A 20538-nucleotide genomic window follows, 5' to 3' on the forward strand; every position below is an offset into this window, starting at 1 on the left:
GGTGTTGGAAAAGACCTGAGACTAGTGTTCACATTGCTAAAGGTCTTGGATTGTTTGGGGAGCAGTTTTTAATGTTGTTTGATATATTTTATTTTTTTCCTAAGTTGGTAGTATTTCAATCTTTGTTTCATGATACTTGGAGTTGAACAGGAAGTTAGAGAAGGAATGTTTTACAAGATATTCTAAAATGTCATAAACTAGTTTTTAAACAAGTGAATTTTCAAAATATGCTACATAAAACCTTGGGTGTTGGGTGGGGAACAAAAGACTATTACCACCACAATACATATCACACTGATTTATAACTCAAACAGATCTAGCTCTAGCTCTAATGCTCATGAGATGGATTTAAGAAAAATAAAGAGGTTGGAGTAGGGAACTAATGCTCTAGGTTTGTTGCTTGTGAACTTTCTGTAATTCCCTATTGTACCTACCCCATTCCCTTGTACCTAATGGAAAGGACAAGCTGGAAATGTAATTTTGGGTGGATCTCTTGCTGGTCTAAAATGAAAATCTGAACTATATTCAGAGATATCAATGATGACCATTTTACTTCTAGTAAAGGAGTTTAACTTGTTTCATAAACTCAAAAATTATAAGGAATACATTTATTTACATGTAAAATATTTCTCCCAATAAAATGATGTATGCAAATAAATAAATACACCCTCCCCACTTTTAAGAGAAATGCTATGTTAAAGTCAACGTGTGTCACTGGTAATAATTTAGTGTCATGGAAATGCAAAGCACGTTAATATGTTAAAAGTCTTACAGGTAGAAAAAAACGCTTTCATATCTTCAAGTAGAAATAAAATTATCTCATGTTTGTTTAGCAAATCAAGTAGAAGCACCATTAAGACACACTAATAAAAGAAAACTTGAAAAAAAGAGTAAATGTTGCAAAATACACTTCTTATTCAGGTTAGTATTTAGTTTATAAAAGGATGAAACATGCAGGGGCATTATTCGTACACAAATAAATGAGGCTCTAGTAGCCAGACAAAACTGTTTTTTCTCCCTTTTTTTAAATGTAAAATATTATTAAAATAGTCACACTCTAATGGGGGAAGTAGTCAGGGACTCACCCACCAAAGAGTTTTGTACATATGTTTAAACAGGACAACAGAACACATGGAAACAGACTGTCATGGGGTCAATCCATGAGCCTCCCCCATAAGAATGAGACTTTAAATTCCCCTTAGCAAGCATACAGAAAGTTCTTCTAAATAGAATGTTCAGGGGAATTATTTTATTTTACTTGTTTATTCGCAACACATTTAGCAGCCTCAACAATTTTAGCACTATTAATATTGGCTAATTTTCAAGGCTTTGAGTATGATTAGTTATACTTGATCATGCCACTCTGAGAAAACATCTACTATATCTATACATTCCCACATACTTATTTCAATTAATTGAAGAAGAAAAATAGCATACTTTGAGATGACAGTTTTATGTTCATTTATTTCCAGACCTCTCCAGCATTTTAGAGACCTTATTTCCATCCTCTCTGTATTTTGCAGGGTGGGGAGGAGATAATTATTGTGTTCTTTTTTTCTCAGGATTCAAAAGCAATTGTTGAAGTATGTAAGTCATGGATATATCCATTTGTGCTCTTGAGCTGGTTGGGCTGATTCTTAACCTTCTTAAGCTTATACCAGAGGTTCTCAAAGTGTACTCCCAGGCCCTCTGGGGATCTCTGGACCTTTTCAGGGAGTCTTTAAGGTCAAACTGTTTTCATAATACAAAGGCATTATTTTTTTTGTTTGTTTATTTTGACTTTCATTTCCTCTTGTATGCACAGGGTATGAAAAATTCATTACATGGTTGTAGACTCCACATTGCACCTAACTTTTAAGAAACTACCACCTGTGGAGTTTGGAATAGTATCAAAGAAGCATATCAGTAATTATCTGAATAGGCTATTAAAATAACCTCCCCTTATCCAATTATATATCTGTATAAGGCTGGTTTTTCTTCATACAGTTTAACCCAAACAACAAATTGCAGTAAGTTGAATGCAGAAACGTATATGAGAATCCAGTTGCTTTTTAGTAAGGAAGACGTTAAAGAGATTTGACAAAAAAACGAAGAAAAGTATATCAATGTCACTTTTCTTGCTTAACTTTTTTTATCTTGTATTTAAAAAACAGTCATAATTCATAAAACATGCTATTTAACGTGTAATTGATTTAAAATTTTTCTGTTATAATTTCAGATATAAAAATATCAAAAAAAAGCTCTTTCAGTTCTAATTTTTAAGAGTGTAAAGGGATTGTGAGACCAAAATGCTCAAGAACTGCTATACAAAAATGTAGAATTATGTTAAAGACTGACTTCACAAGCTGGAGTCCTGAGTGCCAAATAATAGAAGATCTGGCATTGTTGATAGGTGGCTTAGATAAGATGTACCACAAGAAAAGGCAAGCAAAGCACTTAGCTCTCTCTCTAGAATAAAGTATACGCACTATATGCTTGTTATTATTGTTTACCTTATCTTATAGGCTTAAAGATTTAGCTATTATTAATATTATTAGTAGTAGTATTACAATCTCTGTAACCTAATTGGTAGTATTCAAGGTGACTTCTCATCACCTTTCAACCTGCCTGGGGCTACATTCAAGACTTCTTCAACTTCTCCTAAGAAGTAACCCTAAATTGCCTCATATGAGTATATCATTATCTCTGGGCAACATCTATCTTCTAGAGCAGTGAGAACTGCAAAACCAAAAGACATTTCAAACGTACAAACTATGTAAGACAGAGAAATGACAGATTTCCTAAGAATGAGTTTTCTTCCCTTAAGAAAGGAAAAGAGGAAAATGGTCATACCTATTAAATTTCCCTAAATAAATGAACCCTTAAAAATGTTTTATTGGAATTGATAAATAAATTCAGTAAAGTCTCAAGTGACAAAATCAATGTACACAAATCAGTAGCTTTCATGTATGCCAACAACAGTCAAGATGAGAATCAAATTAAAGACACAATAACTTTCTTGGTAGCAACAAAGAAAATAAAATATCTAGGAGTATTGTTAACAAGGTAGGTAAAAGAGAGAGAATTATTAAACACTCAGGAAGAAACTGCAGAGGATGTAAACAGATGAAAAAATAGACTATGCTCACGGATCAATAGAAGCAACATTGTTAGAATGTCTATACTACTTAAAGTCTTTTATAGATTCAATACAATTCCCATAAAAATACCACTGTCATTGTTTGCAGATCTAGAAAAATAGATCTGTGCTTCATATGGAACCATAAAAAACCCCAAATAACCAAGGCAACCTTACATAATAAGAACAAAGCAGGAAGCATCATTTTAACAGACTTCAAAGCCAGAGTGACCAAAGCAGCATGGTACTGGGACAAAAACAGAGACACAGACCTATGGATCAGAACAGAGAACCCAGACATGAAATCATGCTTATACTACCATCTAATTTTTAACAAAACAGATAAAAATCATATACTAGGGAAAAGAATCCCTAAATGGTGCTGGGAAAACTGGATATCACATGTAAAAGACTGTATGCACCTTTTACCACTCACAAAAATTAACTCACTACGGACAAAAGACTTAAATTTAGGAAACTGAGAATCCTAGAAGAAAAGGTTGGAAAAACTCTTAGAGTTGTCAGCCAAGGCAAAGAATTCATAAAGAAGACCCCCAAAGCAATCACAGCAACAACAAAAATAAATAAATGGGACCTGATCAAATGAAAAAGCTGCATAGCCAAGAAAACAACCAAAAGCAAATAGACAACCCACAGAATGGGAGAAAATATTCACATACTATACATCTGGTAAAGGACTGATAATCGGAATCTATAAAGAACTCAAGCAAATTAGCAAGAAACAACCAAGCAACCCCTTTTAAAAGTAGGCAAAAAAGATTCCTATTCGTCATCATCATGGGAAAATGGACATACAATAATCCAATCATTCTCTAGTGAGAAAGATCTTGGTTATTATCTTTTTGAAAAAAATATATAGAAACCTAATTATATATGTGTATCAGGGCTGATTTAATCACTTTCCACTGATGATCGTTTTGGTGGTTACTTATGTGGGTATGGAATAAGGTGAGAATGTATGCCCCAATCTGTTGTGAGCACTGTGCCATGACCTCAAGCTCTATGGCTGTCTCTAAGGGTTGTGACAAAGATTCCTAATGGCTATTCCCAAATTGATTTAAGCACTCTTCCGTGTAGTGATGAACTCTATGATTGTGTCTATGTGCTGTGAGCATAGAGACCAACGTGACTATAGAGGATACTACATATATTAATAAGATGGCCTTAGTATACTTCAAGAAAGCCAACCATGAATGAATGATAAATAGGTGATTATATAAAACATTGCATGAGGCCCAAGCTTGGACCAATATTGATGACTGGTTACCATCATTAAGAAATCCCAGATGATGAATAATATGTTTGAAATTGAGCGGTCCAAAACAAAAGAAAATCTCACCTACTGACTCTATTGGAAATGATACTTAGACAGATGTTAAGTGTATGTAAAGTTCATAATCTTAGTTTTTGCCTTCATGGTCTTAATTTTATTATTTCATTGTTAATAATTTATTTTATTGGATGTATTAAAATTATAAAAGAATCCATAAACAAATATAAATAAATATGAATAAGGGAAGCATTGTCCCATCATGAAAATATGTTGTGAAGCAGTAGAATCTATTGATATATATTAAAAACACTGAATGACATGGTTCATGGATGTTACTTCTTTTGCTAATCACCTTTTGGCTTTGTACTCCTCAGAATGGATGCATTTGAAGTGATTATGTTTGCCTCTGTGTGTCTGGCATTTTGAAACAAATGTAACAGTTAAAGTTTAAAAAAAAAAAGTAGGCAAAAGGGCACAAACTATTCAAATGAAGCTATACTAATGGCTAACAAACTCATGAAAATAAGCTCAATGTCTCTGATCATTAGGGAAATGAAAGTCAAAACCACAATGAATACCACCTAACATCAATGAGAATGGCTCATATGAAAAAGTCCCAAAAAGATGCTGGCATAGATGTGGAGAGGAAGGAACTCTTATACACTGTTGGTGGGCCTGGGCCTGCAACCTAGTGCAAATTCTATGGAAAATTATATGGAGATATGTCAAAGAACTTAAAGTAGGCCTACCATTTGATTCAGCAATCCCACGGCTGGGTATATACACCCAAAAGAAAAAAGGTCATTTTATAAAAAAGATACCTGCACTTGAATGTTCACAGCAGCACAATTCACAATTGCAAAGACGTGAAAACAACCCAGGTGCCCACCAATACATGAATGGATCAATAAAATGTGATATATGCATACTATGGGATGCTACACAGTCATAAAAAAATGGTGATCTGATATCTTTTGTGGAAATCATTCTGGAAATCATTCTTTTAAGTGAAACATCTTAAAAATTGAGAATACTCAATACCAAATTGAAACTAACTTCTCAAAACTTAAGAGCACATATGAAAATAAGTCTCAGTGAAAATCAAGCTGGGGAGGGCTGAAGAGGAGGTGGGTAAATTCACACTTATTAAGTACAGTGCACATTACCTAGGTGAAAGGCACACTTATGTGTATAACTGACTTAACTGTACAAAAACAAAGTATGTAAAAAAAAATGAGTACTCTTAATATGGGGGAGTCTTTCTTCTTTGAGAAGGACTGATACACAGTTTAAAGGTTCTAGAATCTTCTAAATGTCTAGGAAAAGGCAATAATGATAACCTAAAGTTATAGAAATACTTTCTTGTAATAAAAAAGTAAGCAAGTGTCTATTCTACTATAGTCAGAACTGTTAACAATTCTTATTAACCAAGATAGAGGGAAGAGTCTGAGTCTGGGGGAAAAGGTAGGAAGATGTAGCAAAATACTTTTAGGCAATCATCTTTGGAGTAAATCAGACTACACGAAAACAAGCTTATATACATTTTCAGGGCAACAAATAGAAGAAATAACTATATGGGAAATATATAATGATTCTCTCAGATGTTTTGCATTTTTAATCTTTAATCAATGAGAAATAGGAGAATGCTAAATTGAAAATTATTCACTTACTTGTCTGAGAAGACAAAGTGGGGGAGGAAATTTGAACTGTAATGGAATTAAGCTCTTACATTACTTTTAATAAAGGAAAAAATAAATCCAGAGGTCCCCCTCCTTTTTTCTTTTTTACTAGGCAATTACCAAAATTAGAAAATCTGAATCATAACTTCAAGGAGCTACTTTAGACATAATATGGGAACATAAAGCAGACATCATTTGAAAAGGGCAGGTGGTGGTTATCATCATCAGAGAAATAAGCATTTGAACAGGCAAACAGTAAGTAAAACAGCTCTCCCAATGAAGTGAAAACAATAAAATAGGACATTTTCCCAAACCATTAACCTTTTAAGTTAATGATCTCTTAGTGTTTTTAAAAAAAAAAATAATAAAAATGTCTAAGGAAAATGGGGGAAAGGCAGAGATCTTAAACATCTACTTTCCTGGATATATGAGGGCACTAGGTAGTAGCCTAACACTAAGTTGAGAGGAACACCAATTATTTCAGCTACTCTGCTCTAAAATTACTTTCTTTAAAATATCCTATACACACGCATACATGCCCCAGACACACACACATTTCTTTTCTCATTTCACATATACACATTTCACATTCTCCATCCTATCTTCTCATCACCATCTCAAGTGAGTTAGGATTTTAGGTTTTCATTTTTGTCATCAGTGAGCTCAAGATGACAAAGTTAACTGGGTTTCTCCAATGGCACTGATGATCGTGCAGAAGGGAATGAAGTGACAGCAACCAACCAACAAGTCTTAAAATAAGTCATTTCTTGCAAAATCAGTGCCCAGCTAAAAAGAAAGAGGAAAGAAAAAGAGGAAAGAGAAGGATGGGGAAAGAATGCAGGGCGGAAAGGAGAAAAAGGAAGGCAGACAAGAGGGGAGAGAGGAATGGCGGGGAACAGGTACCTGAATAATTTTTGTTACCCTCTCCATTACCATGACAATTAAATCCAGATGTAATCTGTTATTTTTATTTACATTGTTTTATCTTGTTGGTTTTTATTGGTTCTGGAAATCTCCAGACTAGATTTACTTCTGAGATAAACAGTAAAATCTAAACAACATATTATCTAACCTTTAAAATAAGTACAGAACCACGATTTAATCAAAGCTGGGGATAAGACTATAACACTATTTATCAGAGTCCTTAATATAATCCAAAATTTTCATCACTAGAACATAATTCATAGCTGACACCCTATTCTGCTTCTCAAGCCACATGCTAACCAGTGAGTAAATGAGCTGTCCGAGAAATAGATGGTTTAGCTCTGCTGGTGTTATTGTAAGATGGACTAATGCAGCATTAAATTCCAAAATGAAGACAAATTTGGTCTTTTCCTGCATATTGCATCTGATTTTTCCCCAAGTTCTTTCATAAGAGTTATCCTTTGGCTATCTCTAAAATTAATTAATTAGCTCATCATCATTGAGTTAAAAAATCAAACCAGGTCTCAAGACCATAACAACATATTTCCCTATACGGAGTTGGCAGAAAAGGTGAGCAGCTTTGGTTTTAGCAATTCAACCAGGGTTCAGGGAGGGCAGAAGTGATGCTGCTCATTCAGGATAAAGTACTATATAGGCTGGATGATATACTACTGGGACAGCAGCAAGCAGACCTATTTGAAAATCTGACATAGGCTGCCAATTAGAATAAAAGCTTAGAATAACCAGAGCACATAAAAGAATGAAGTCTGTGGAGAAAAACTACAGCTGAAATCAGAAGTGTGTCTTCACATTGATCTTTCCAACCAGTTAACCATAAGGGTGGCTGCACTTCAGTCTTGTAGTGTTAAGCTCAGTGATTATAAGCTATCATAACTGACGTGCTATATTTGATAATTATCCTGTTTTTATACCAAACAAAAATATCCATCATGGATTAGGGTGTCAATATTAAGTCTCTCTCTCCTTTTCTCCTTTCCCCTTTCTTTTGTAAATTGGCAATATGTACACATAGAAATAAAGCAAACTACAGAAGATTCAGCTATAGAAAAATGGCTCCTCCTCATCCTGTAAAGGATAAAAAGAAGATAGCTCAAAGATATAAGTTTTGACTGAAGCCAGGCTTCTTCAACTCATTTGCTATTATTTGTAGTCTAGCAAACAGTCTATTGAGAAATCAACTTAAATTCAAGGTCTTCTGACCAAAACCCCTAAAACTAACAAACAAAATAACCACAGAAACAACTACCATCTTTAGCAACCACAAGAGCAAAAAAAACCTGACAAGGCGAAGCTGAGAAATTCTTAGCAACATGATACTTACAAAATCAAACGACAGCCACCAAAGGCCTCATTAAGTCTTAGAATTCTATAATAAATCTTACATAATTTTTCTTCAAACCTACATTTAATATATTGCAGGAAAGTATTTTAAATGACCTTATTTTATCTTCTCAATGGTCATGGAACAGTTTACTTAATACTCTTGTCGAATTTACATAACGATGAGAAGAATCAACGAATGCTTAGCTGGATTATTCAAGGTACGAAAACAAGGGATAACCTTATTTATACAGACAGAGCTCACCAGATGTTTCCCTATAAACTTTCTGATATGCCATGCATTAAATTGGAATGGTAGCCAGAAAGTCCTAACTGATTAGCTTTTGCCCATAGAAAAATCTCTGGTTTTTCATTTATTGCTATTTGCTTTATTTTTATAAGTCATTATTAATTAAACAAGTAAAAAATGTTATTTTTCAGCCTTTCTAAAAAACCTCTAATATGCAGCGTAAACCAAGTCATGGTTTCCATGAATTTATTACCCCCAAGCAGATTCAATTTTCATTGCTCAATAAATAGTACAACGGGGCTTGAAAAATATGTGCTGATTTGCCTGGGTGCTAAAAGCATCACCAATAATTTTGATTAGCGTGTCTTGACACTGAATGCATTAGCCATACAATATTCTTACTACTTGAAGGCTAATTAGAATTCAAGTCAACATGATACTTGGTTGTGAGGATTACAGAAAGAACATTTGTTGTAATAAGAATCTCCAGCCAGCCAGTTCTGGTAATGACTGATTTGTAAAATTATAGAGGGGAAAAAAGAATGAGAAAGTATAGTCTGCCCCCAAAACACTTATTTCCCTAAGGATCAAATTTGAGTATAAATTAAGCATCTTGGTGGCTCTGATGAAAATGAACTACAATAGCAGGTTTATTTCAAATCCAGAAAACATACCTTTCTGATTTCTTTCTTTTTTTTTTTTTTTCTTCTAACGGGATCACATCATGAAAGCACATTCATTGTATTTATTGGAGATTTCATTATGGCTGCTGAAAATCTCTGAGTTCTGGTTATATGAGTTGCCTAATTGGGCTCAAATTACTCAACTTCTCAGATGGACTTTGGGCAAGCAGGAAATAATTATAAGTAACAATAACACAATGTTATTCTTTCAATCAGTATTTCTCCTTTTTCTTTTTTTCTTTTAGGAATTCATTTCACATCCTATACTACTTCCAAAAGCTTTGTTCTGCTATTTTTAAAATGTGATTTGATGTCTCTGAGGAAAGAAACCTCATCTCTAGAGGATTTAGAAGATATGTTTCTATTAGATTACTGAACACTATACTTAATCCTAAGAATGCCAAAGCAAATGTTTCTGCCACCTGTAAAAATTAGTCTTTGTATGATTTAGTGTCACGGGTGATTTCATATGATGAGGCATAAAGAGTTAGTGACTGTCTCATACCCACACGGTTCTTAAGTTCGTGATCTGAATGTCCAATTTTTGGTAATGTGGAAGCCAGAACAAAAACATCAAGCTTTGAAACGAGCTATACTGCGAAAATTTCTTTGCCACCTAAATGATTTGAAGTAATTTTTACCATATTGTGTTTCCTTTACTCTGCTATTTTTTTCTAATTTACTTTGTGAATATGGTTAGAGAAACTGGTGATATACTGAAAGGGGAAAGGAAGCACTGAAAATCGTATTCATGAAAAATCTCCTGGGTTAGGCAACTCTGAGTGAGGCCTGAGAATTTCCATCATTGCATGTCATATTTTCTTTTAGCTTTTCCTGTGAACAGTGTCAGGCAGGAGAACTTCAATAGTGCCATGTCTTATACTCAGAAAATTGTGCTCCTTCATTTGTAGTGCTGGAAATACATTTCAGAAAAGGGATACAGTGTGGTGTCACGTTTCAAGAAAAAGCAGGTTATCTTACTGCTCTTAAAGGTAACATACACCTATCGCTGCAAAGGAGTCTTCAGAATTTAGATCTATTTGCACGCTCTCTGTGGAGCATATGAAGCTTTATGTTCTACAGGTTAAAATTGCTCTCATGAGGGAAAACCACACAGGAGAGGTGTGTAACCTATGTTTCTGATATTCTGAGCTGCCCTAAGAGAAAGAAATTATGATAGCCAAAATTCACATAGCACTAACTATATGCTTTGCAATATTTTAGGAGCCATATATATATTAATTTATTTAATTCTCACAACAACCCTTGAGTTATGTTCAGATAATGCCCATTTTATGAGGAAACTGAAGCACAGAGAAATTATAAAACTTGCCCCTTATTGTTAACGCCGATGGGGGTAGAACACACTGGGATCTCTTCTAAAGTGACTGCTTTATACTGCTTAAACACTAGGGCAATATAAATGAAGAAGGGGGTAAGTAATGCATTTTCATTTTCCAAAATAAATATATGGAGAAAAATTTTAAGAAACAGTAACTTTGAGTCTTACCCTTTTATGTGATATCCAAAAGCTGGTTATAATAATCTTACCCATTAAAAATATTTGAAGGCTTGTTTAAAAAACCAATTTTCTGAGCTCAAATCGTGTTCCAGAAGATCAATGTATGCACGGTACATTGTACATAATTTAATTTCCCCCATTGAACATCTTGGCACTACACAAACCATGAATGCATGAAATAGAAATTCCAAATGTCTTCCCCATGGTGAGAGGACTTTCAGAGACTTCTGCAGGAAGCTTATGAGTAGTTTGAAATTGTTATACCTGTTCTTAGTGACTTTTATTATGTATGCTTAAGGTATTAGCACTTTTCTCTGAGTGGGACCTTGAGGTGACAGATAGAGAGCCTGCTGTCTGTATTTAGGTACTTTGCTCATTTCCTGAGCGCTATGGAAGGCATGTGGATGCTCATTAAGTTTCCAGCCATTCCCCGAGAGCAACAGGTGGGGAATCAAAGCTTCCCGGTATGTCATGACTGGTGTCCTCAAAGTCTTGGAAATAACAGATGGCATTTGCATGCTCTCTGTCGTACCAGCAGATAAGGAGGAGACGAATAGCAACAGGAAGCATTTCCAAAGCATAAGCAAACACACAGGTCTAGGAAGATTGTGACTAATGTTCTTGCCCCCACACATTCTTTCTCCATGAATGGTGGCTTCATCCCTTAACTACTGTTACTCATTCAAACTATGAAATCATGGCTACCTAATAGAAGGAAGGTAAATCAAAGGAATAAAGAACATTGCCAGGTAATGAAACTATATCATACAGTTATAAACTCTTAACTCTATATTGAGAAATATCTAATGACTACTAATGACTATGAGAAGTCTTTAAATCATCTCCTTTAAAAAATTAATTATTTATACTGATTACCCACTACTTTTCAAGAAAGCATAGCTCCCATATCCTGGGAGATGACAAAGCTTATTAGACTGAAAATAGAACCTAGGATTTGAATCAAATACGGGATAGATACCCAATAGTGCTCGACAATTACATAGAAAAGTATTTCTAGTGAACAATGAAAAGGGTTTTTGTCAATTGATAGCTTCTTTTCACACAAGTTACTAATCAGGGATAGAAAAACAAAAGAAAACATCAGAGCTATATGACCTTGACAAAATACATTTGGCGATTTACGATGACTGCAGGAATAAAAGCATTTACTAAAGGTGGCAGATCATTAACATCCCTTCCAATCTCAAAAAGTTCAAAATATTCAGCTAGTCCACAGATGACTAGGCAAATGCCAACGGTCCAGTGGGGTATTTTTCATGGTAGAGAACATAAGGTTAAAGTAGTGTAATGATAACATACAGTAGCAATTGAAACTGTTACTTGTTTTTGCTTTGGGGAGAAAGTACCAGTTCCAATTCCTTTCTCTACTAAGAAAGTGTGTCAGACCAAATAGCTTTACATCAGAATTCTACCAAACCTTTAAAGATGAACTAGTACCTATACTACTAAACTTCTTCCAAAATATAGAAAAAGAAGGAATATTACCCAACACATTCTACGAAGCAAACATCACCTTGATCCCCAAACCAGGGAAAGACCCAACAAGAAAAGAAAATTATAGACCAATATCACTAATGAATATTGATGCTAAAATACTCAATAAGATCCTAACAAACAGAATCCAACAACACATCAAAAAAATTATACATCATGACCAAGTGGGATTTATCCCAGGGTCTCAAGGCTGGTTCAATATACATAAATCTATAAATGTAATTCAACACATAAACAAACTAAAAAATAAGGACCATATGATTCTTTCAATTGATGCAGAAAAAGCTTTTGATAATATCCAGCATCCCTTTATGATCAGAGCACTTAAGAAAATTGGTATAGAAGGGACATTTCTTAAACTAATAGAGGCCATCTATAGCAAACCCACAGCCAATATTGTATTGAATGGAGTTAAACTGAAAACATTTCCACTTAGATCAGGAACCAGGCAAGGTTGCCCATTGTCTCCATTGCTCTTTAACATTGTAATGGAAGTTCAGCCACTGCAATTAGGGAAGAAAAGGCGATCAAGGGTATCCACATAGGGTCAGAAGAGATCAAACTTTCACTCTTCGCAGATGATATGATCGTATATATGAAAAACACTAGGGATTCTACTACAAAACTTTTAGAAGTGATCAAGGAATACAGCAATGTCTCAGGCTACAAAATCAACACCCATAAATCTGTAGCCTTTATATATACCAACAATAACCAAGCTGAAAAAACAGTCAAGGACTCTATTCCTTTCACAGTAGTACCAAAGAAGATGAAATATTTGGGAGTATACCTAACAAAGGATGTGAAAGATCTATACAAAGAGAACTATGAAACTTTAAGAAAAGAAATAGCTGAAGACGTTAACAGATGGAAAAACATACCATGCTTATGGCTGGGAAGAATCAACATTGTTAAATGTCCATACTACCCAAAGCAATATATAATTTTAATGCAATTCCTATTAAAGCTCCATTGTCATATTTTAAAGATCGTGAAAAAATAATACTTCATTTTATATGGAATCAGGAAAAACCTCAAATAGCCAAAACATTACTCAGCAATAAAAACATTGCAGGAGGAATCACACTACCAGATCTGAGTCTATACTATAAATTGATAGTGATCAAAACAGCATGGTACTGGCACAAAAGCAGAGAAGTAGATGTCTGGAACAGAATGGAGAACCAAGAGATGAATCCAGCTACTTACCATTAATTTGATCTTTGACAAGCCAATTAAAAACATACAGTGGGGAAAAGATTCCCTATTTAACAAATGGTGCTGGGTAAACTGGCTGGCAACCTGTAAAAGACTGAAACTGGACCCACATCTTTCACCATTAACTAAGATAGACTCTCACTGGATAAAAGATTTAAACTTAAGACATGAAACTATAAAAATACTTGAAGAAAGTGCAGGGAAAACTCTTGAAGGAATCGGCCTGGGTGAGTATTTTATGAGGAGGACTCCCCAGGCAATTGAAGCAGTATCAAAAATACACTACTGGGACCTGATCAAACTAAAAAGCTTCTGCACAGCCAAGAACATTGTAAGTAAAACAAGCACACAGCCCTCAGAATGGGAGAAAATATTTGCAGGTTATACCTCCGATAAAGGTCTAACAACCAGAATCCACAGAGAACTCAAACGTATTAGCAAGAAAAGAACCCGTGACCCCATCTCAGGGTGGGCAAGGGACTTGAAGAGAAACTTCTCTAAAGAAGACAGACACACAATCTAGAGACACATGAAAAAAAGCTCATCATCCTTAATCATCAGAGAAATGCAAATCAAAACTACTTAGTAAACCCCAGTTTACTAAGTTTACCCCAGTTTACCTAACCCCAGTAAGAGTAGCCCACATAACAAAATCCTAAAACCAGAGATGTTGGCGTGAATGTGGAGCAAAGGGCACACTTTTACACTGCTGGTGGGAATGCACACTAATACGTTCCTTCTGGAAGGATGTTTGGAGAATACTTAGAGACCTAAAAATAGACCTGCCATTCGATCCTATAATTCCTTTACTAGGTTTATACCCAGAAGACCAAAAGTCACAATATAACAAAGACATCTGCACCAGAATGTTTATTGTAGCCCAATTCATAATTGCTAAGTCATGGAAGAAATCCAAGTGTCCATCGACCCACGAATGGACTAGCAAATTGTGGTACATGTATATCATGGAATATTATGCAGCCTTAAAGAAAGATGGAGACTTTACCTCTTTCATGTTTACATGGATGGAGCTGGAACATATTCTTCTTAGCAAAGTATCTCAGGAATGGAAGAAAAAGTATCCAATGTACTCAGCCCTACTATGAAGCTAAATTATAGCTTTCACATGAAGGCTATAACCCAACTATAGCACAAGACTATGGGGAAAGGGCCAAGGAAGGGGAAGGGAGGGGGGAGGTTTTGGTGGAGGGAGGGTAATAGGTGGGGCCACATCTATGGTGCATCTTAGAATAGGTACAGGCGAAACTTACTAAAGGCAGAATACAAATGTCTATATACAATAACTAAGAAAATGCCATGAAGGCTACATTGAACAGTTTGATGAGAATATTTCAGATTGTATATGAAACCCGCACCTTGTACCCCTTGATTGCACTAATGTACACAGATAAGATTTAACAATAAAAATAAATAAATTAAAAAAAAAAGAAAATGCCATGAAGGTAGCTACGTTGAACAGTTTGATGAGAATATTTCAGATTGTATATGAAGCCCACACATTGTACCCCTTGATTGCCCTAATGTACACAGCTATCATTTAACAATAAAAATAAATAAATTAAAAAAAAAGTAGTGTGTCAAGCTCAGGAGAAAAACCAATTGGATTTCAAAGCACTGAGGTTCCCGTGAGATGTGCTGGCAGTACAGCTCTGCCAACCTATAAGAATTTGCTGAAGAAACTCTGCCCTAGCTCTTCCAAATGCCCTTTTCTTTTTAAAATGCCTCGCTGCTTATTTCTAATGCTACCAACTTCTTTTTACACTCAATTAATGCTGAATATCATTTTCTTAAATTCGTTTTAAAATTTTATGATCTCCTAATCTTTTATAAAAAGCTATCTTTTTAAAAAATGTGTAGAAGTTACTAAGAAACTGCCATAATTCAACTCTATAATATGAAACCATGTATTAATTTATGAAGTTATTTTTGCTAATTTTCAAGTGATATGAAAAGTGACTTTGACTCATTAGTAAATTATTGCTGCAGAGTGGACTTTTTCACCAAAGATACCAAAGACTAAAAATATACTAAAAGGACATATTTAGTAAATATACTAAAAAGAACTTTTATGATACTGATCTGGAAACATCAAACAAAAAGGCAGAACAAAAATTTCTGAGTGCCAACCTAAGGACAGAGTTGTCATGTTTAATAATTATACCAAATATATTCATAAAGTATTACTAGGATGCCGCGTGATCTCTGGGAACTCAGTAATTTAACATATCTATTTTAAAATCAAATTATTTCATATAACTCACAGTCGAAGCAGAACCTTTATAAAACAGTATCATAACACACACTTGAAGTAGAAATATTAATTTTATAATAGACTAATACATGATGGAGATTGATTGAAAACTTCGATGACAATGATGTATGGAAAAATGCATTTGTGTAATTCTATCCTATCAAGTACTTCTAGAATATATAAACATTTTTAGAAAGAAGCCGGTTTTCCAGGAGAAACTACAGCTTGGGCAGTGTCACTGTAAGCCCTATCAGTTGCCATGTGAAAAATATTTTAACAAATTTTCAAAATGCTTTTCACTTTTTTAAGTGGTTTAAAATCATTTAAAACAATGATTCAAAGGAAGCTTTGAGCAATTATTTCAAAAGATACTTGTAAAGTTTATAGGGACAGTCTATGGGTTGGGTCAAAATATTTTAGTGATATGATATTTGTACTTTGCAGGAAGTGGAAGTACAAACGCTTTGGAGGGATTATTATAATGGGTGAATCACAAAAACAGCTGCTTAATGTTAGATTTATGGGGATGTTAAGACTAATTCTGTTCAAAGTCTGATGGGGTCGTAAGGATAAAATCAAAATGCAAAGGTAAAGAAACATTCTAGACGTTAACAAATTCCAATGACTTTGAATTAAGTGGCATTTACATTTATTTAAGGGGCATAGCAAGATAAATAGCAGAATATACAGTCCAGATACTTCTGGCAAATTTTAGCAATATCTGTACTTAATTGGTAACTAACAAAATTTAGTCCACTGGGATGGTTGGAGGGCATTTAAAGAACAGCATTATATTTTTACTTTTCATTTTTTCCTATTTTCCTTTGATTGAGTGAATCTCATAATTACAGTTCTATGAAGCCAAGACTGTCAGTACAGTATTTACCTTTATCCCCGGAAGTCCAGGAAGCCCAGGAAGCCCTGGTTCACCCTACACAGGAAAATCACATAGCGTTATAGAGTGGTTTTCACTCAGTCACAAGTCTGGAGAAAAACAAGGCAAATGTTCCTAGCTTAATACTTTCTGTATATAGAAATATTTCTTTCAAAAAATGGTCTACTTGCAAAAAGTTTGGTGAAATCATACAATTCAGTCAACTCTTGATTCAGGAGTTGATTGACTAATTTGTAGATTTTTTTAGGATTTTCTCTCTCTTTCTGCCTGTTCACTGCCCATTGACATCTCTATCAAAAGGCAACAAAGAGGAGTAAAAAAGGAGGGAAAAACTCCCCTATTTGACTATTCCTTGGGTAAATAATTTGTTGGAGAGGTTGAAGATATTTACTGAAATAAGAATTATGTGTGCATTTCAACAATGCTTCCTATTGCAATACTCTCTCACCTCAGATAATCAAGAGTTGGCTGTATGAACAGATGGTCACATTAAGGCAAAATACATTAAAAGTTTTGCTCACTCAAAAGTGTAGTAAGCTTTCCTTTCCATTCCTGAATGATGAGAAGATAAATCAATGGTTAAGATTATACTTAACTCCAGCCTGTATTTCTGACAATTATTGAATCTGGGCAACAGTGCTTAGCAGCTTAGGGCTTATGGGACCACACAGCTGTTCCTGAATACAGGTCTGAGATTAAGCCATACATTTGGGTGAACACAGTGGAGTCAAGCTTAACCTTCTCATTTTCACAGAATTGTCTACATTATTTTAAGCGCAAAGAATGGTGAGAAGAGGTTATGTTGTTTAGACAATCTCCTGAATTCTACTGAAAATGTATACGGGAATCTCAGGAGAAAATAAAAAGTCTTCTCTGTTGGATTGAAGTGATTATTATTTGTGGAAAAAGCACGAAGGTTAAAGGATCATACCATTTCATGATGGTCAGTCAGTGAGACACTATAATGGAAGAGATAGGAGCACCAAGCTAACAGTGAAATGGTAGAAAAAAAAATATTTCTTTTAATCTAAATGCTTTAACAATCCTCATTCCAAGGAGAATCTACTAAGAACAACCAGACATTCCAACTTTAATGGAATTAAAGGATTATTTTCAAATTATGAAGAGCCATAATATGCTCTTGTAGTATCGTAAAATGACTTCTCATACTTTTAAGCTGTTTGATTAGACCAAAACAAGAATGACTTTCTTGATGATTTAAGTGAAAGATACTTCAGGAATGCAAAAGAAAAACTATTTTGTTTGAAATAATATAAATGAAAGTTTGCAGTGTGAACAATAAGAATTAATGAGATTGAGCCAGAGAAGAAAATATAATTAAGAACTTGTTATTCTATTAAAAGAATAAAGATTAAATTTAATAAAAGATTAAATTTTACATAGATGTAACATTATACATTTGATTTTTTTGTTTCCTTCTCATCCTTTAATAAATAAATTTAAGAAGATCCAGTAAAAGGGCTTATATACATATTTTACCAAAAAATTCTCTTTTACTTTTTAAAAAAGCGTAAGGCCCTGTGAAAACTATAAATTGCAATAGAATGTACAACCAGTAAAAGTAAACATATTGATGACAAATCTATAGCTCTGTATTGTTGTAGAAAAGTCTCCCAAAACTCATTTTGGAGACATCCCATTTGAAACATTAGTGGAAACATAGGTTATAACCTTACTTTCCAACAGAAATACTCATCACACATTTCCATCCCACCAAATTAAAAGCATAGCATTACTACTTTAAAGAAAGGTATTTATACACACACATACATGGACATCTATGTTTTCTAATAATGAGAAAGACCTATAAGATATTATGGAATATTTTATAATCAGATTGAATCCTTACAGAGACTTTGAACATTTAGGCTTTTTTCTACATCATGTGTGTATATTTATGTATATATGTATATTAAGTCATATATATTTTTTCTGAGATAGGTTCTTACTCTGTTATTTGACCTAGAGTGCAAGGGTATCATCATAACTCACTGCAATCTCAAACTCCCAGACTCAAGAGATTCTCCTGCTTCTGCTGCCACCTAAGCAGCTGGGACTACAGGCATGAGCTGTCCCACTGGCCCATAAGTGTATTTTTTAGTGAACAAATATTTCAGAAATTCATGTGTTATAATCTTGGATTTTTATAAGTTTTATCTTTCCAAATTTTTGTTTAATTTAATGTAGTTGACATAATGAAAGATTGTAATATAGTTAATGTGACCCTTTGTAAAACATTTCAACATTTTTAGAAAGACTCTTCTACTTATATAAATTCTCTATCTTTATACTACAAAATCTTATTTTCTTCTTCTTATTATTTTTTAAACCTTATCTTCTAGCTAGGAGATAGTTTTTTAGGTAAGTTCTCTATTCTGCCCATTCCTTGGCTTAGGAGCTTCTTTGAGTCGAGTTCTTGGCTGTGCACAGCTGGTAGGTCAGATGTGGCTCATAATTAAGAATTGGCTTGTTATTTCAAGTATTCAAAGAATACTCGTCCAAGCAGACTAAACTTTACATAGATACATTATTCTTTTAACCTTATTTCTTGCCCTTTCATCTTTCACTTTCCATTGTGGAAGACCTTCAAAGTCAGGACTGTTTTTATCTATGTACCACTACAGTACCCTGTACTGTTAGAGAAAATTCAATTGTGAGAGTTTCTTCTGATGTGGATCAGGTAATTTTATTCCTTTAAAATGAAAAAAATATATTTATGTATATATTTACAAAGATGTAAATAGATGTGGGGAAATTAGTAAGGAAAAAATTAGGCAATGAAACATAATACTTATTTATAAATCTATACACCCTTTAAGTGAACATACATATACTCCAATTCACATATCAATAACATACTTTGCTGTTGAGGCTATAAAAGAAAGAAAATCCAATGAAATCATTTATGCATTATGAATATTACTTCAGGTATCAAACTTTTAGGCTAGAAAAGACTACACAGTGGAAAGCTAATCAATGAGGTTTTTACATAGATACATTATTGTTATATGTAACATGATATTCTATACTTTTCTGGAATGTTCCTAATGCAGGAGCATAAGTGCCCACGAACGCACAGTACAGTTCTGCAACGGTGACAAAAATGCCATAGAAAATCTTGTGAACTGATTCTGCACTCAGTTCAGTTTGTCATTTTCCTAATCTACATAGGCAGCAAGCAAGGAAATACTTTACTTTTAAATCAATGTTGGGATAAATATTGCCAAATCCCAATATTATGCAAAGGGTGTGATATATTGTGGGAAGGTGAGATTGTGTTAAAGGGTAGAATCTGGCGTAAACAGTAATGAAAAGATATGATGCTCATGTCAGGACACATATGTGTATTTTTCAGTTGGGTCATGAACTTTCAATGAATCCACCCCTTCTCTCAAGATAATTTGAAACTGATTTTTAATGAAATATAAAATAAACCCAATGTTTTTATGTGTAAACCTAGAAACTTCAGAATGAAACTCAACTGCATTGCTAAATAATAATCATGATAAGGCAAATGTCTCATTAAACAATTGAAAATTCATTCGGATATTCTCCTCTGAAAACAGTGGAAACTATACAAAATTGTAAAAAATTTGTTTGCTTTTTTTTAGAGACACAATGGTCTTGCAGACAATTATTTCTTTCCTTTCTTTTTTTTTTTTTTGCAAATCATCGATTTCAAGGGTAGTTTAAATTTAGCCTTTAAGTTTTAAAGACCAAGGGACTGAAAATTAGGTTATCGAGAAGATTGGTTACTTTTCCAAACCAAACCAGACCATGTGTCTCTAAATATGTCACTAATGCCA

General features: G+C 34.0%; 1 protein-coding gene across 1 annotated transcript in view; it reads right to left on the reverse strand.

The window, feature by feature from the left end:
• The window catches only part of COL25A1 (collagen type XXV alpha 1 chain), a 535414-nt gene that overhangs the window by 70072 nt on the left and 444804 nt on the right, over positions 1 to 20538 (reverse strand). The window contains exon 18 of the mRNA XM_053564529.1: positions 16703 to 16747. Coding sequence (XP_053420504.1) covers positions 16703 to 16747 — 45 coding nt within the window. The remainder of the gene's footprint in view (positions 1 to 16702; positions 16748 to 20538) is intronic.

This window comes from Nycticebus coucang, chromosome 1 (genome assembly GCF_027406575.1).
Source record: "Nycticebus coucang isolate mNycCou1 chromosome 1, mNycCou1.pri, whole genome shotgun sequence".
NCBI classification, from domain to species: Eukaryota; Metazoa; Chordata; class Mammalia; order Primates; family Lorisidae; genus Nycticebus; species Nycticebus coucang.